The 16,541-nt window shown below is 35.2% G+C and overlaps 1 protein-coding gene across 3 annotated transcripts in view; it reads left to right on the top strand.

Moving 5' to 3' along the window:
* The window catches only part of MROH2B (maestro heat like repeat family member 2B), an 87,357-nt gene that overhangs the window by 57,368 nt on the left and 13,448 nt on the right, over nt 1–16,541 (top strand). For all 3 annotated transcript variants that reach the window (XM_031964522.1, XM_003759915.3, XM_031964528.1), the window contains 11 exons: nt 295–417; nt 791–870; nt 1,621–1,756; nt 2,265–2,360; nt 2,988–3,077; nt 3,476–3,596; nt 5,229–5,326; nt 8,318–8,470; nt 11,279–11,436; nt 14,570–14,696; nt 15,236–15,429. In XM_031964522.1, coding sequence (XP_031820382.1) covers nt 295–417; nt 791–870; nt 1,621–1,756; nt 2,265–2,360; nt 2,988–3,077; nt 3,476–3,596; nt 5,229–5,326; nt 8,318–8,470; nt 11,279–11,436; nt 14,570–14,696; nt 15,236–15,429 — 1,376 coding nt within the window. The remainder of the gene's footprint in view (nt 1–294; nt 418–790; nt 871–1,620; nt 1,757–2,264; nt 2,361–2,987; nt 3,078–3,475; nt 3,597–5,228; nt 5,327–8,317; nt 8,471–11,278; nt 11,437–14,569; nt 14,697–15,235; nt 15,430–16,541) is intronic.

Below are 16,541 nucleotides of genomic sequence, written 5' to 3'. Positions count from 1 at the left end.
TCATTCAAAATTATATATCATCTTGATTTGGTTCCCAACAATAGGATCATCAGATTAGGGATGTCTCCTATTCTGGAGTCATGGAACCTGAGGCTGCTCTAAAGCAATGCAAAGGACTTCACAACTTTTTAGTAGAGTTTGAAAGTTGGACTCTTCTATGTAGAAACAAGGCAACAAATCCACTATGTGAAAGGGGTGGGTTCGATTTTCTTGGGACAGATATCAAAGATATCAAAGGGACTTCATTTCCCTTTAGATTACCTCCCCTTTATGAGTACCTTCATTTCCCTTTAGAACGTGGATTTGCAAATGACCTTCACAAAAAGCGTCACTGAAATTTGCATTGCTATTCGGGACACTGAAGAACTACTGAATTTTAATTTTACCAGTAAGGAAGTACTCCTTGGACATATGTTGGTGAGTGTACAAAGGTGCACTGGATAATCTCTTAGATTTTTGTTTGTTATTGTTGTTTTTGTTTGACAAAAATTCAGGGTTCCCTTCTAAAAATTAACAAATATGAAACACTGAAATTGATCAACCCCAAGGAAAGACAGAGAAAAGGGGGGGGGGGGGAAAGCATTTGTTAAGTTCTCACTGTGTCCCAGGCACTGTACTTTATAAACATTATTTCATTTGATGAGTGTATCAGTTCCCACTAAGATTTCCTCCTTGGGTTTTCAAGGAGGCAGCAGCATCTGGGATACCAAGATGGTTGAAGTAGGAATCAAGGGGATGAGTCCCCCCAAAATATATTCCTTACAGCCCATTTCACCTCTTTGTGTTTCAGGATTTAATCAGAGAAGAACCCCTGGATTCCTTAGCTAGCCCTGTCCGATGGAAAGCAGTAATTGCTATTCAATGTCTAAGGTATAGAACCCACTATTATTGCTCTTGTCCTCCTTTGTCATCCTAGATCCTTGATAACTTTGACAAAAAAATCAAAATCCTATAAATGTGATTTGTTTAGATTGGAAACTGCTTGTCTTTCCAGAAGGGTAGCAAACTATATGTATGGCATAACTATCAAGAAGCAAACAGCCAGTCAGAAGAGTCAGCTTTAATGAAGTACAGAGTACAAATACACATTCTTAATATGATCTCCTCAGGAGCAAACTTTAATCTTCTAGGTTAAAAGGTGTTTGCCCTGATCTCATTCCTTTCACTTCTGTTTACCTAAAAAAGAAAACTAGTCTAAATGTTATCATTCATTGCATTATGTTAATTACTTATAATATACATAATACTGGTCTAAGCACAGTTGGTGATACAAAACAAATAAGGATCCTTGTTTCTAAGATTGTAACTGTTTAAAAAAATATACAGAGACAAATTAGCAGTAAAAGAAATATGAACTGTAACAAAAATTTGTTGAAAAATGCAAAAGGATTAGGTGTAGCCCTCTCTTTATTATCATCTGAGGTCTCTTGCCACAATTATCACCCAATTTATATATTTATTCCTGTCCTTATAACTTTCTTCCCCATTCCCATCTGTAAGAAAATAATATTCTTTCTTCTTAAGATCAGAGCAATGACTCTTGTATACCACTTATCTCAACTTCCTGATTTTAATAATTCTTGATCTGACATGCATTCCCCTACATCTTTCTCATTTCAGCAAACTGAAACCTCAATTACCTATAAATGACAATCTAAATATCCTTGAAGAGAGTCTTCGGAGTCTTATTCTCCTTCCTCACTTAACCCGAATCATAGAAGATGGACAAACTGATGAAGACAAAGCACACATCCAAGTATGAAGGAAAGAGGTCTGGGTTCCCATACCAGGACAGTAGCATCACAGGACTGATCTTGGGAAGGAAGGGTTTTAGAAATCTTCTAGTCCAGTGATTCTTCATCTTTTGTGTGTGTGTGTTATCAATTCCTTTGTCAACCTCAAGGAGATTATAAACTTCTTAAGGTTTTTAAATTCATAAAATAAAATTCACAGAATTACAAAGAAAAATTAATTTTAATTAAAAGTTATAAATTTTTAAAAACTTCATGGATCCCAGGTTAAGAACCTCTTGATTTCTAATTCAACCCACTGTCTTACAAAAGAGAAAATTGAGACCCCAGAGATCTTAGGTGACTTTTACAAGGTCATATAGACAGTAAAATGAAATAGGGTTTGAACTCAAATCTTCCAATTATAAGCCCAGTAGTCTTGCTTTTATAATCTTTAGCATTTTCTGAAAAAAATCATGGTAACACAGCTACCTTAATTCAAACTGAGCCTCACAGATTCATTTCTGGTTTCAGTTTCTCTATGGAAGATCTATGGATGCTCTTGGGAAACTTATGAAAACTCTGGTGTGGAGATGCCAAGAACCAGAAGAATGTCAAGAAATGTTTAATGTAAGTTGTCCCCATTGCAGTTGATGGTTATTCTCTTTCATTTTCTTTCTGACTCTTCACCCACTAACCCAAACTTATTCTATTTCTTTTATGATCCCCCTCTGTCCAAAACTCTGTCTCTTCCTGTTCCATATCACTAATTTCACAGGCTTTCTTGACTTGTAGGAAAAGGGGGAAATAATATCATCCTCCTTTTATATTATGTTACAGCTCCTGCCACTCCACTAATCTGTCTGAAAAACTTTTAAGTCCCTATTTTAAGCTCAGGGCTCAGCATGATGTTGGGATATAATGGAGAAAGAGGAATTAAACAACATAGTTCTTGTCCTCAATTGTTACAACCTAAAAGAGAAGAAAACACATTCATACAAAGAACAACCTTCTCTCTCCAGTGCTAAAGGAGCAGAAAATTCCTTCCACACATTCAAAAAAAATTAAGTATCTCATTACTTAAACACTTAACATTGCAGAATTTTTCCCTTTGGTTATAATTTGATAGAGGGTAATGACAGAAGAAGGGAAAAGAAAGAAGCAGAGAGACAGAAAGAGAGAGGAAGAAAAAGAGTTCCATGATGAAGAAAAGAAAAACTACTAAAGAATATACTTCTTTTTCTTAATTACCAATAGCTTCTGCGAATCTGGCTTGCTTCATCAAAAGAATGGGAACGAGAAAGAGCCTTGCAGATCTGTTCAAAGGTGTTGACCAATAGTAATGAAGTAAGTATTCTAAATATTTTAGGTGAATGAATCTGAAGAAAATTTAGCCAAAGAATCTTTAGGGAAATATAAAATGCTTTAGCAAGTTTTTTTTTCTTACTTATTAAAGCCTTAATCTCCATTTTTTTTTTTTTACTGTAGAGGAAATTTCCCCAAACTCATGAACTCAAGAATTACAAACATAGACACAAAATGATGATTTTTCCCCATGAACATTAAATGATTTTTGCTATAATAGGAAACCACTAACTCTTTTTAAGGAAAAATTTGAATCTCATTTTAATCCTTGAGTTTGTACAAAAGAAGTTAGTGGAATTAAATATGATGTCCAAGATATGATGGAATGTCACTTCTCCTGTGTGAGAAATCTTAAGGTTATTTTTGTTCTTTCTCTAAAGTCACCGGAGAGATTTAGAATTGGTCCTCTTCTTGGACTTTTTGCACCTCACTGCTGCGATACCCTAGCCACCATCCGTCTATGGGCTGCTGATGCTGTTATTGGTCTGTTCTTTTTCAAAGGTGAGAAAAAAAACATGAGAGAACTACTCTATTAAAAAAAAAAACTATTTTCTTCTGCTGTCAAATGTTCTGTCTCTCCTCCTCTTTTCCTCCTCCTTTCCTCCCATCTCCTTTCTTTTCTAAGCAAGCATTGCAAATTTCTATATTAAATGTTGAATTTCACATTAAAGCACAATGCAGTTGGTCATATCATAACTTCCTCTGCCACATGGTTTTTAAGTTGAAAACTGCATAACTTTTCAAAGACTAAATTTATTTCAAAGGTAAATTTGGAAAAAAATGTCTTTGTTGATTTTTTTTTATTTGAATAGCATGACCCTACATACATCACTGAATGTACTCAGTCAAAAATTAACAAAATATGGCACTGGACAGAAGCCAGATGAAGAATCCAACAGTCAAGTAGAGTTTTACTATTGAGTCTAGCCATATTAAAGAGAAAGGCCTTCTGCTTTCAATTTCTCAGTATACACTGGGATGTGCATATTTCACCATTTATTTAGATCAAGAAGTGAGAAGTTGGGGAAAAATACAAGTTTCTCCATTTAATTGAAATCTCACAATATATATGTTTGTATGCATATATATATACATATGTATGTAAATATACATAAATTTACATATATACAAACACATGTGTGTCATTGAGTATATACATACATGTATGCATACAGGGGGGAGGCAAGAGATTTCAATAAATATATATTTCAGTTTACATATACAATATATAAATATATGAGTATATGTACACATTTTTGTGTATATATGGAAACAGACAACAGACAGACAGGCAGGCAAAGAGTACACATTTCTGACATTTAAATGGAAAAAACAAACACCAGTGATCTTGTACCTCTAAGTGGGATTGATCGCTCAGAGGTATTGATAGTCTACTTAGAAGTTTCAGCCTACACAATCTGAGAGAGTAGGGTAAAAAGTGAAAGAGAATAAACAGATAAAATTCAAAATTCCCTTTGAAAATGGGGCTATTATTATTTACTTATTGAAGAAATGGTTTTTCTGAGTCAAGAAAGAAAGGAGAATAGAAACACACTTGGTCAATGTTATAGCAAAGAGAGATCTTTGAAGGACTCATCAAGAGAAAAGTTGAAATCTCAATTGGTCTTGACTAGAGTAGAATATTTTAGATAATTAGCAAGACACTAATTTGCTTCATGGTACTCAATTTTTTTAAATTTTCTGGGAAACCAAGTATCATAATGACCTTTGCCTGTTTATCAATTGCTTTTGAAATAGATCTCATGTGTCCCACTGTGTCCAGCAGAGATAATAAACACAGAAACCAGCCCTAAGCTTAGATGCCAAAATCTTGCTATAGTTGATATGCTGAGAAATCACATTATGAATAGTCCCTTTAACCCCATGGGTTCTTAATCTGGGGTCAATAAACTTTTTTTAATATCCTAATAACTGTTTTACAATAAAATTGTTTCCCTCGCAATTTGAGGTATTTTGTTTTATGCATTTCAAAACATGATTCTGAGAAAGGGGTGTGTAAACTTCATCAGATTGCCAAGAGGGCCCATGATATACACACACAAAAAGTTAAGAACTCTTCCTCCACTTTAACAGTCTTTTATTCTGATCCAGTTTTTCCTCTGGTGATTTTAGACCTTCCCCAGGAGATGGAGAAACTAAGACATTTGCAGGAAGGACTGCAGTCTACTGATAGCCATGTCCAGCTCTGGATTATATCTAATATGGCTAAGGTAACTTTGGGGGAAGAGAGAGCTAGAGAACAAAGTGAATTCTTCCTTAGGTCACAAAATATTTTTTTAACCCACAGTCACTTTTAAATTGTGTTTCTGACGGAACTAAAACACAGATTTATTAGTAATCATTCCACAAATCTAGATGATCTACTGGATTAAGAGGGGATATTTACAATGACCACCAATAAATGGAAGCAAAATTCACTCATTCTATATATATTTATTATATGCCTATGATATGCAAGACAAAATGTTAAGAGTTATGGATATAAAGACAAAAGCAAAATAGCCTCTACCCTCAAAAAGCCTATATTCTACATGCAACTGGGATGGGGGATAGTATAGAGGATATAGTTCACACAAAACTAAATAAAGACAAATAGAGATAAAATTATTTTAAGAAGGAAAGAATACTCATAACTAGAGTGACAAAGAAAAACTTCATATATAATACAGATTTTTATCTGTATTTTGAATAAAACTGCAGATCAATGAGGCTCAGGAGCCCTTAAAATGGGGAACATTTGTACAAAGGTATAAAGGAAAGAGGATAAGATGTCATATGCAGGAAACCAGAAGGCCACAAAGAAGGCCAATTTAATGATTAGGTGGTGCCCAAGGGTTAACTGCTGTACAAAACTGATAAATATCTCCAGATCAGTGAGCAAATATAATAGTAAATATAAAAAATGGTAAAGTATGGGAGGTGTAATACTTCCTAACTGTTAAATATGATGGATTGTTTTGCATTTTTATTCAATTTGGAGTTCCAAAACTCTCCTCCTTCCTTCATATCCTTCACCCATTGAGAAGGCAAGAAAAACAAAAACCCATTATAAATATATTTAGAGTCCTGCAAAACAACATTCCACATTAGCCATGTTCCCAAAAAGTGGGTGAGGGAGAAAAAAAAGAAAGAAAAATATGCTTCAATATACATTTTGAGTCTTATCAGCACTCTCTTGCAACATGAATAGCTTCTTTCATCATAAACTCCTTTGAATTGTTGTAGATCATTGTTTTGAAAACTGCCTGTTTATATACTTTGAGCATTTGCCAATTGAAAAATAATTTTTGAGTCCTAAAATACTATTCCTAGTTAAGTCTATAAAAGATTTTTGGTTACTTAAAAGCTAACAGTCCCTTGCCTGGAAGAAGTCAGATTTGAAAAGAACTTTTCTTCATTGAAAAATCCAACTGTGGATATCATCACCCTCTTAGTTTTGTATTTCTTTCATCTACAAAATTCAAGGATCAGACCCAATGACCATAAAGGTCTCTGCCAGCTCTTAATCTATGATTCTCTGATCTTCTGGAAAGTTGTTCAGAGTTATATTAATGATATCTCTCTATCCTTACTCTTAACCCAGTGTTAGATGCTAATTGCTGTGAAACTGTTTCCTCATCTATAAAACTTGCCAAGAAATATTGTACTTTGTACTCATATAAGTGATTGGGGAACAAGTAGTCTTTAATGTCCTCTATACACACAATTCAACTGCTTTGGTTTTGAATGGCTAATGACTGAAACAAACAGAAATAAAGAGATCTAGGTGGTATAGTGAATAGAATACCAGGCTTGGAGTCAGGAAAATATTAGTTAAAATCTTGTCTCAGACACTATCTGTGTGACTCTGACCCAGTTACTTAACCTTTTTAAGTTTCAGGTTTCTCATATGTAAAATGGAAATGAAAAATAATATCTAACTCTCAGGGTTGTTATATGTATCAAATGAGATCTATGTTAGTTGCTTTTCAAACTAAGAGTTGTATAAATGCTAATGCAAAGGTGGGGTGAAAACCACCCCAACACTGGCTTTGATTTTATTATTAGGGTAAAGTTAAAGTTGTCAACCTTGCATAATCAAATCTTATATTTCAATAGGTGTTCTCAGTTCTCCTAAAGAAAATTTTGTTTCATCTCTAGTTGGATATGACTCCTAAAAGGTTCACAGAATTTTGCTTTCATCTGTCAAAGACAAAATCTTAAAGAACACATAAATATGTTCCCCTGGTCCATATGGAATATACTTTATCCAGTCTGTCACTTTTTCATTTTATTGTATTGTTCTATCCATTCATGTCAAAAGTTATGAGAGTAAGGTTTTAATTTTCTTCCATTTATGTCTATTTTTTTTCAAAATTAGAACTTATTCTTGTTCTTCTTTGTAAAGACAATGTATCAACTCTTTATCTTTGCTTAATCTACTTTAGTTCAACTTATTCCCACTGGCTCTTCAAGTCCCCCTTCAAATACTACTCCCTCTTATTTCTCTCCTGTTTTCTTATTCTCGAGTATTTTAAACTTAATTCTATTTCTCCTCTAATATTGCTATTTATTTCCTTTTTTCTTCTTAGTTAAGTTGCAATGTAAAACCCCACTCTTCTTTCCCTTTACCTTATTTATTATTAGGATTTAAAATGTTTTTATGCTTTTTCTGAAAAAAAAAAAAAAGGAATTTATTTCCCTGATTTTCTTAAGTGCTGGATTTGGAAACATAAGACCTCTGTCTTGAAGCCAAACTTTGCCATGTACTACTGTGTTGTGTTGGATATATTATTTAACATCTCTGGATCTCACTTTCCCCATTTCAAAAATAAAGGGATAGATTATATGATCTGTAAGTCCTCTTCTGGTCCTGTATGATTCTATTAAAAAGCTACTTAGAAAAATCAGTTGCAATTGAAGGATATCTGTCAGTTCTTTCACTGCTCCTGAGCCTGAGCCAGAGACCAATAACCCCGAACCTCAGTTTTTTCATCTGTAAAATGAGTATAACAATGCCCTGTTTATTTCAGTCCTCTTATGAGAATCAAAGGGTATACTGTGTGCAAAATACTATTTAAATTGCAAAGTATTATACTTGTAGGCTAGGAAAGGCTAGGCTTAGAAAAATCACAAAAATGTTATGGTAGCAAAGCAATGTCAAATTGAATTTAGGGAGAAAGCATGAGTAATAACACCAATATCTCTGACTAAAATCTTAGATGCTTAGCAAATATATCCCCAATGAAGAAATCCAAGCATTCCTAGAAGAATCACTAGATGGCATGGAGAACCTCAATGCTGAGTGTTCAAAGGCATGTGGTTTGTGGGTAATCACTATTCTAAAGGAAAAAGGAGCTGCCTTGGAAAATGAGGTAAGTGTGAAGGCTGTTGTGGGAGAAGGGCAGAAGAAAGTGGTAGAAAGGAGGAAAAGGAAGAAAGGAAGAGAGGAAGAGATTGGGGAGAGAGAGAGAGAAAGAGAGAGAGAGAGAGAGAGAGAGAGAGAGAGAGAGAGAGAGAGAGAGAGAGAGAGAATCTGTAAAATGAGAGGTTGAATTTAGCTCCATTATCTCTTCCAGCACTAAATTTATGATCCTATAATCTTTGTCTAGGAACAATACTGTTTTTACTATATAAATTGTTCTCCTGGTTCTGCTCACTTCACATCAGTGCATACAAGTCTTTCCAGGCTTTTCTGAAACCATCACCTTTATCTTTTCTCGCAGCATAATAGTATTTCCTTATATTCACATTCCACAACTTGGTCAGCCATTCCACCAAAAGAGGGACATCCCTTCAGTTACTGATTCTCTACCATCACAAAAAGAACTGCTATAAGTATTTTTTCTATATACTGGCATTTTTCTACTTTCTTTGAGACATAGATCTAGTAGTAGTATCACTGGGTATGCATATGTTTTGAATCATAGTTACAAATTGCTCTCCAGAATGGTTGCATTAGTTCACCACCTCACCAACAGAACAATAGTATACCTATTTCCCCACATCCCTACCAGCACTTGGAATTTTTCTTTCTTTTTTGTTATCTCAACTTATTTAAATGAGTGTAAAGTGGTAGCTTGAAATTGTTTTAATTTGCATTTTTCTGATTATTAGTGACTTGGACTTTTTTACATATGGCTATTGATAATTTTAATTTCTTTCTCTAAAACTATTTATGTCCTTGATTATTTACTAATTGGGAAATGACTCTTATTTTTATAAATTTGACTGTTCCCTGAGAAATTAGACTTTTATGCATTTTCCCCTACTTTCCTACTTTCTTCTAATTTTAGCTGCATTTGTTTGTTTTTTGGTATAATCAAAATTATCCATTTCACTTCCTGTGAACTTCCCTATCTCTAGTCATGAACTCTTACCCTATCTATAGTTCTGACAGGAAAATTTTCCTTCCTCCACTTATCTATTTATGACATAACCCTTTATGTCAAAATGTTTGTCTAAACCATCTTGAGCTTATCTTGGAATACAGTGTGAGATGTTGAGGTATGCCTCATTTCTACCAGACTGCTTTCAGGAAGTAGGTCTTAATGCATATTTATAAAGGTTTAGAATACCAATGTCCAATACAAAGAAGTATAGAACTCACAAGATAGTAATGAAAACTTAGTTTTCTTGAGGAAGGATATAAAATGAGGGACTGTCAAGGGAGGAAATGAAAACATATTATGCCCTGAGAAGTCCTGGGTTGTATTAGACACCCTAGTGAATCTTGGGAAGGATTGGGTACCCTCTCCCAAACCTGATAAATTTTTATGGGGTTTTTCTTTGGTTTAACAGCACTGAGCATTGGGAGAAGGGAATAAGGAGCTTGGACCTGAAGACTGGTGTTAATTCATAGTAGTAATAAAAAGGGATGACTTCTCTACTCCCAACCCCAGGGGAACTAGAGGCTAGTAGAGATTCAAACTCCCAATGAAAGGGGAATGGGGAGATGGGAAGGGGCAGTGTGTCATTACTGCTGGTCTTATTCTGACAGCATGACTCAGCTTTCTGAGTTTTCCTAGGATTTCAAGGAAAGAATCAAGAAGAGAAAAAAAAATGTAGATACAGATAAGGTTGGGGAGGCTACTATATTCCTTTCAGTGAATTGGACCTTTTTGAAAGATGCAGTTACTTGTGCCTTGTCAGTAAGTGAAATATTCAATAGCAGGCAGAAGTGGGAGTGACTGGGACTCCCTGTTGGGGATACCCAGGCAGCTACTTGTTGAGTAACAGAGAAGTCTATTGTCATCTGAAATATATCTAGAATGGGACAGAGAATTCCAAGAACTGACAAATCTGAAAGCCATCTTCCTCCTCTGGTGATTCATGGCAGCAGTGTCAACTGATTTCTAGACACCCCTCCCATTTCTCTCAATCATTTACTCAAATCATGAACCCCAAATCTCTTCTCACCACCACACTTCTGTGCACAACCTAGCTTTCAAGAGATCCTATCCTCCATGGTAAGAGGAAAGTTACATTGTCCCTTTAAGATGTGCCATTTTGGCATCTCCCAGAGATTTACATAATCAGATACTCAGGACTTTTTTCCTAGCAGTAGAAAGGATCTCCAGTTCCCAGCTATAGGCATACATAAATAGTGATCATTATTCAGAAATGAGGTATAATCTATCAATTCATTTTGAGCTTTAAGATCCCTAAAGATTTTCCCCTTATTTGTAAATAAAAAAAAAGAAATACCAAGTAAACAGGTAAGGTCCTTGACAATGGACCAGCCCTTCATTATGTCGCAGTGCCATCTTAGAAACAGACAAATGAGATTTGTGATGGGAATGACCAAAAAAGTGCCAATGGTTAGCATGACATAACAACTATCCTCCAAAGTTAGCTGCAAATCACAATCAGCACAGATGATTTCACAAGAATGTTACGATATAGTGAACTTATATTCGAAAACTTTGTAAAGAATAGTAGGATTTTTAAGTGGGTCATGATCTCAGTTATTTCAGGTGTCTATGTCTGGAGTGCAAACTGTTGGTTCAGAAGAAAGATTCATGACTGAGAGATACATTAGCATGTATAGGGATAATTAACAACCTATAGATTATAGGATCCATAAAATGGGTGGTACCTTTAAAATCCAGCAAAAAACAAAGTTTATGTGCAAAAATGACATTCATTAAAAATGGTAATTAGTTTTATTTTTTTCCTTGCAGTTGTTGGATATCTTGAGCTTAATTTATCATCACATGCCCGTCCTCAGACTTAAGGAGCAAAACTTCAATTTTGTTCTACAGGCTATCACCCAGATAGCAAATTTTCACCTTGAGGCAGTTGTTTGCAATCTCCTGAATAAACCTCTACCCTTTGACAGGTAGGTATCAGTTAATTCCTGACCTTTTGTCCAAGTAATGGACATCTACTTCCTCAAGATAAAAAGAATAAATTATTTGAGAAAAGGCAAATAATAGATATAAAATGTGGGAAAACTTCAGTCATTAGATGAAAATATCTCATCAGTATTATTTATACAAATACACTTTCCTGAGGGAATTCCTATACATGCTAATTAGGATAAGATATAATGTAATATAAAAAAACAGCCTAAAGATTTATCTTTAGCAGTATGTATTCCTCCTCCTTCTTAGTGCCATGCTTGATAAAGATTTTTGTCATAAAATCTTAGGGTTAGGAGTGACCTCATGATTCATCTAGTACAACTCCTTCCTGAAGCCTTCCACAACATTGCCAAACCGATGACCATCTAGCCTCTTCTTGAAGACTTCCAATGATGGAGAATTGACTGCCTTCTAAGGCAGACCACGCCACTTTTGAACAGTTGGGAACTAAATGTTTTTTTAATTCTTAGGAAGTTCTTGTTTTGAGCTGGGATGTGTCTTTCTATACCTTGAACTGTGGGTATCATCCTTGCCACTCCAAAAATACAATTAACAATCTATTAAGCATTCACTATGTGCCAGGGATTGTACCAAGTACTTGGGATATAAATGAAGGCAAAAAAAAAAAAAAGAATCATTCCCTACCTTCCAGGAGCTTACATTTTAATGGAGTAGAGAGCATGTAAATAGGTAATTATAGAGAAGATACAGAACAGTAAATGAAAGAGATGAAAAGGAAGGTACTAGCAGCTGGAAGTCTTGAAAAGATGATGGGCTTTAAAAGTGAACTGAGAGAAAGCCAGGAAACCAAGTGGCATATATGAGAGGGCAAAGCATTCCAAGAAATTTAGATAGGTAAGGCAAACACAAGGAGATAGGAAATGGACAGTTATGTTTGAAGAAAAGGAGGCCAGTGTAATTAGATCATAGAGTGCATAAGGAGAAGAGGACTAGAAAGATGGGAAGGAGCCAGATTATTAAGAGCTCTAAATATTAAACAAAGGAGTTTATTTGATCCTAGAGTCACTGAAAGGCAATCATTCACTGGAGTTCGTTGAACAGTGGGGTAACGTGATTAGAATGACACTCTTTCCAAAAAGAAATCATCTTGGTAACTTAGTGGACAGATAAATACAGATGGGGGGAAAAAATCATTCTACAACAATTAGATCAGTAATTAAAATCTAGAAGATAATGAGGACCTAAATTAAGGTGGTGACTATATGAGTGGAAAGAAGGAGACATGTAAATGAGAGATGTTGCAAAAGTAGAAATGAAAAAAATTTAGAAAGATTGGGCCTATGGGATGAGGTGAAGTAAAAGCCATCCCAGAGGCTGAGAGGATTCCATTTTTGACATGCTGAGTTTAAGATGCCTATGGAAAATCCAGTTCAAGTTTTGGAAAAAGCAATTAGTGATTCATAATTGTACATCAAAAGAGAATTTAAGGGCATACATTTAGATCTGATAATCATCTCTTGTCAATAAATTCTTGGGAACACTTTATTTAATTAAATAAAAATCGTCAATATCTCCCATCTGGAGAGAATGGTTCATCTCCTCAAAATGTCATTAATATATCATATGTGCCCTTTGATTGGGTGCTAACATGACTGGGCTTGTACACTGAGGATATCAAAGGATTTATAGCAGCTCTTTTTGTAGTGGCAAAGAACTAGAAAATGGGGAGATACCCATCAATTGGGGAATGGTGGAACAAATTATGATACATTCAGTCTTCAGCATTCACACATTTAACTTTTGCTCCTTCAAGCATTTGTGTGATTTTATTTGTAACCTCATTTCACTTTCAAATTGACAACTGTGCATATTTGTAGCTATGAGGGGAAAAAATGAGAGATGTAATAATGTGCACAAGTTTATGAAGTGGTAGGTATACTTCTAGATACTTCACTGGTCTCATTCACCTTGCTGTTTTAAAAGTAAAAATCTGCATGTGCAGTTGTTTCATATTTTCATTTTTTGCCTTTAAAATTCAAATTTTGTGATGCTCCCCCCAAAACATAGTGCAAGTCCTTCGGTTTCTAAGGTAATATTGAGACCTCATCAGTCTCAATATCTTCTAAAAGCAGCAATTAAAGTCCCAGCAACCTCTTCCTTGGTTTTCAGAGGGTGGCCAAGGTAGAGAGCTTTCCAGCAATAAAATACAATGCCCTCACATCACCATCTGACATACTGAAAGGTAAGATTCAGGTTTAAAAAACTGTTTAGTTTTAAGAATTTTATTTGTTGTACAGTATGTAGATTTCTTGTGTGAAAATTGTCTAAAATCAATGTTGCTTTTATTGAAAATTAGCCCAAAAAGTCACAGAATTTTAGGAAATTACTGTTGAGAAAAATGTTTTACATATTAACCAATTTTATTTTGTGAACTGCATCTTATGGGATATTTCATGGTTACTTTGTTAGGGAAAATATATACCAGAATTAATGTTTTGTTATAAATATAGTTATGTATTTTCATTATTCTCTAGGGAAAGTTTACCATTTTTTGGTGGTCATAAGAACTTAACCCCCTATTTTCCATAGGTTCAATGTATCAACATTTGCATTTTTTTTTCATTTTTGCACCACTTTCTAGGAACATTACCCTGATAAAGTTGAGGATTGATTATATATTAAAGTAATAAATTACTATTATATACTGTTTGAAATAAAAGAGGAATTTGGAAATTCTTATATAGATGGATGCAGAGTGAATTGAGCAGAACCAGAAGAACTATTTATAACATCAAAAAAAATTTAAAGGCTAATGAATTCTGATTAATTCTAAAATTAATCAAGATTCCAGAGGACCAATAATGAATACTACCTACCTCCTAACAAAGAAGTGATAAACTAATATATAGAATGAGACACACATTGGCCAATATAAGAATTAATTTTGTTTTGACTGTGCTTATATGTTATAAGAGTTTGGTTTTTCTTCCCCTTTCCCTAGGGAAAAGTGAGAAGGAATTAAAAAATAAAAATAACAATAATTTTAAAAATAAAATTTAATTTAAACAATGTAATTAGTAACTTAATGGTAGGTTTTGTGGTACTCAGGAACTACCTCATGGATTTTCCACTTCCTCACAATTCTAGGGACATAAAAGCACTGTGGAAGGCGCTGGCTGAGGATAGTTCCCCCAACATCCAGCTCTTAAAAGCCTTAATGGATAAACTGGAGAGTGGGCTGGAGAATGACATAGCAGAAACAGAGACAATTGCAGTAAGTTAGACTACTCATCACTAAGTTGAATGAGTACCCAAGCTCAATAATCTCCCCAGTTCTGTCTGCTTGAAGCCTGTTGTTATTCATACCCTTTCTTGAGTGCTGATATCATTTCAGCAACAATGTCTATGGGACGAGTACAGCAATAATTTTGTCTGTGGATGATTCACTTGGATAAAGCCTCCTTGCAATTCAAATTGAGAAGCCAATTTGTCCATCAGACCAAAGAAAGCCTGAGTTTTCTGCTTTGTCTACAAACTTATAAAAACAAACAACAATAGCAACATCAAAAATCCTCCTCTTTTTAAATTTATAAAAAAATGGGAAGAACCCCTGGTATTGATTAGACCGTTTTGAGAAAGAAAAATACCAAAGCCTATCTTAGTTAAACCATTTTTAGTACAAGGTGTATAGGGAGGTCTGAAGATCATTAGAAAGTTTCCAAAGCCCTTGATAAGTAGGAACCACAATAATATCTGTTGTTCTTTTCCTCAGAATTCCCCAGCAGAACTCACCCACCTCTTCTCTCCCCTTAGGTGGCCTGTGCTATATATGAGGTGGTATCAATAGGCATCCCTATCAGAGATTCATATGCTGAGCTTTTGTACCTGCTCTTGAAGCTCATTAGCTACACATTGGGTCAGAAAATGCCAATGCCAACCCCAACCTTGAGTGAGAGAAGAAGGGTCTTGCAGCAGGCACAGAGATTTCCAGAGGGAGATCCTTGCAGGTAAATGGCAGATATGGAGGGGGTGCTCCTATAAGTGGTGACTTCACATCACAGAATCAAGAGATTAAGAACTGGAAGAATTGGAAGAGATTAAGAACTTGGAGATCTTAGATTAGCTCATACAACCCTTCACTTTGTGGATGAGGAAATTGAAGCTTCCTGATTAGCCCAAAGTCCCATAGGCAGTAAAATAGCAAAGCTCAGATTCAAACACAAGTCTGATATCCAATTTGTTGCTCTTTCTAGAGTATTAGATGATGGCCTTGTCCCTGTCATGAAACAGAACAAATATAAGGACCTGTCTATTGAGCAAGCATATTAATCATGACCTCAGTAGTTCAGCAAGAGAGACCAGATTCTCTATAAACAGATTGTGTACACATACCATCTCTCCTATCCATCCCTCTAGCATCTCTCACAGCCACATAGATCTAATTCAGGGTCTCATTGTCTCTAGCCCACATTATCATAATTATCTCTTGTTTTTCTTGACTCTGTTCTACTATACAGTCGCCACCAGCTCCAACAGTATGGGAGTTCCAGGGACTGCTTTAATTTTGTCCTTGTTTCAGCAAAGCAAAGTGCCTTATACAAAATAGGCACTTTATAAATATCATAAAATTAGCTAGGACCCCACCAGTTTCTTTATATGCTAGAATGTCTACACAGAACCCCTGCAGAGAAGTGACTAAAAGATAACTGGATTTTTAGAAGATAGAGAAGGGTGTATGATCTCTGACTATCTCTGTCCTGAGGAGCTGATACAGTAGATATTCTTCATGGAATAATTCATTTCTGCTCCAGGGCTATAAGGCACATGGTCCCACAATAACTTAGAACTTTCCTAGCAGCTCTTATTGCTCCCTTTCATTCCTCTCTGCCCTGTGACTTCCAAGGAGTACTCATTCACTCTTTAAATTAAGTGATGTCTGATCACAGGATGAGGTGGATTCTAGGTTCCAGCAATGATGAACTCATCCCTCTGTGGCCAGGAATGGAAACATCAGTGGTTATAGTGTTCAAATCCCATCTCTGCCACATACTACCTACATGTCTGTCACTTAAATTCCTTTCTCATCTGTAAAATGAGGGGATTAAACTAGATGACCTCT

This window comes from Sarcophilus harrisii, chromosome 1, assembly GCF_902635505.1.
Source record: "Sarcophilus harrisii chromosome 1, mSarHar1.11, whole genome shotgun sequence".
NCBI classification, from domain to species: Eukaryota; Metazoa; Chordata; class Mammalia; order Dasyuromorphia; family Dasyuridae; genus Sarcophilus; species Sarcophilus harrisii.
The sequence above is the reverse complement of the archived record's forward strand: the minus strand, read 5'-3'. Positions and strand labels throughout refer to the sequence as shown.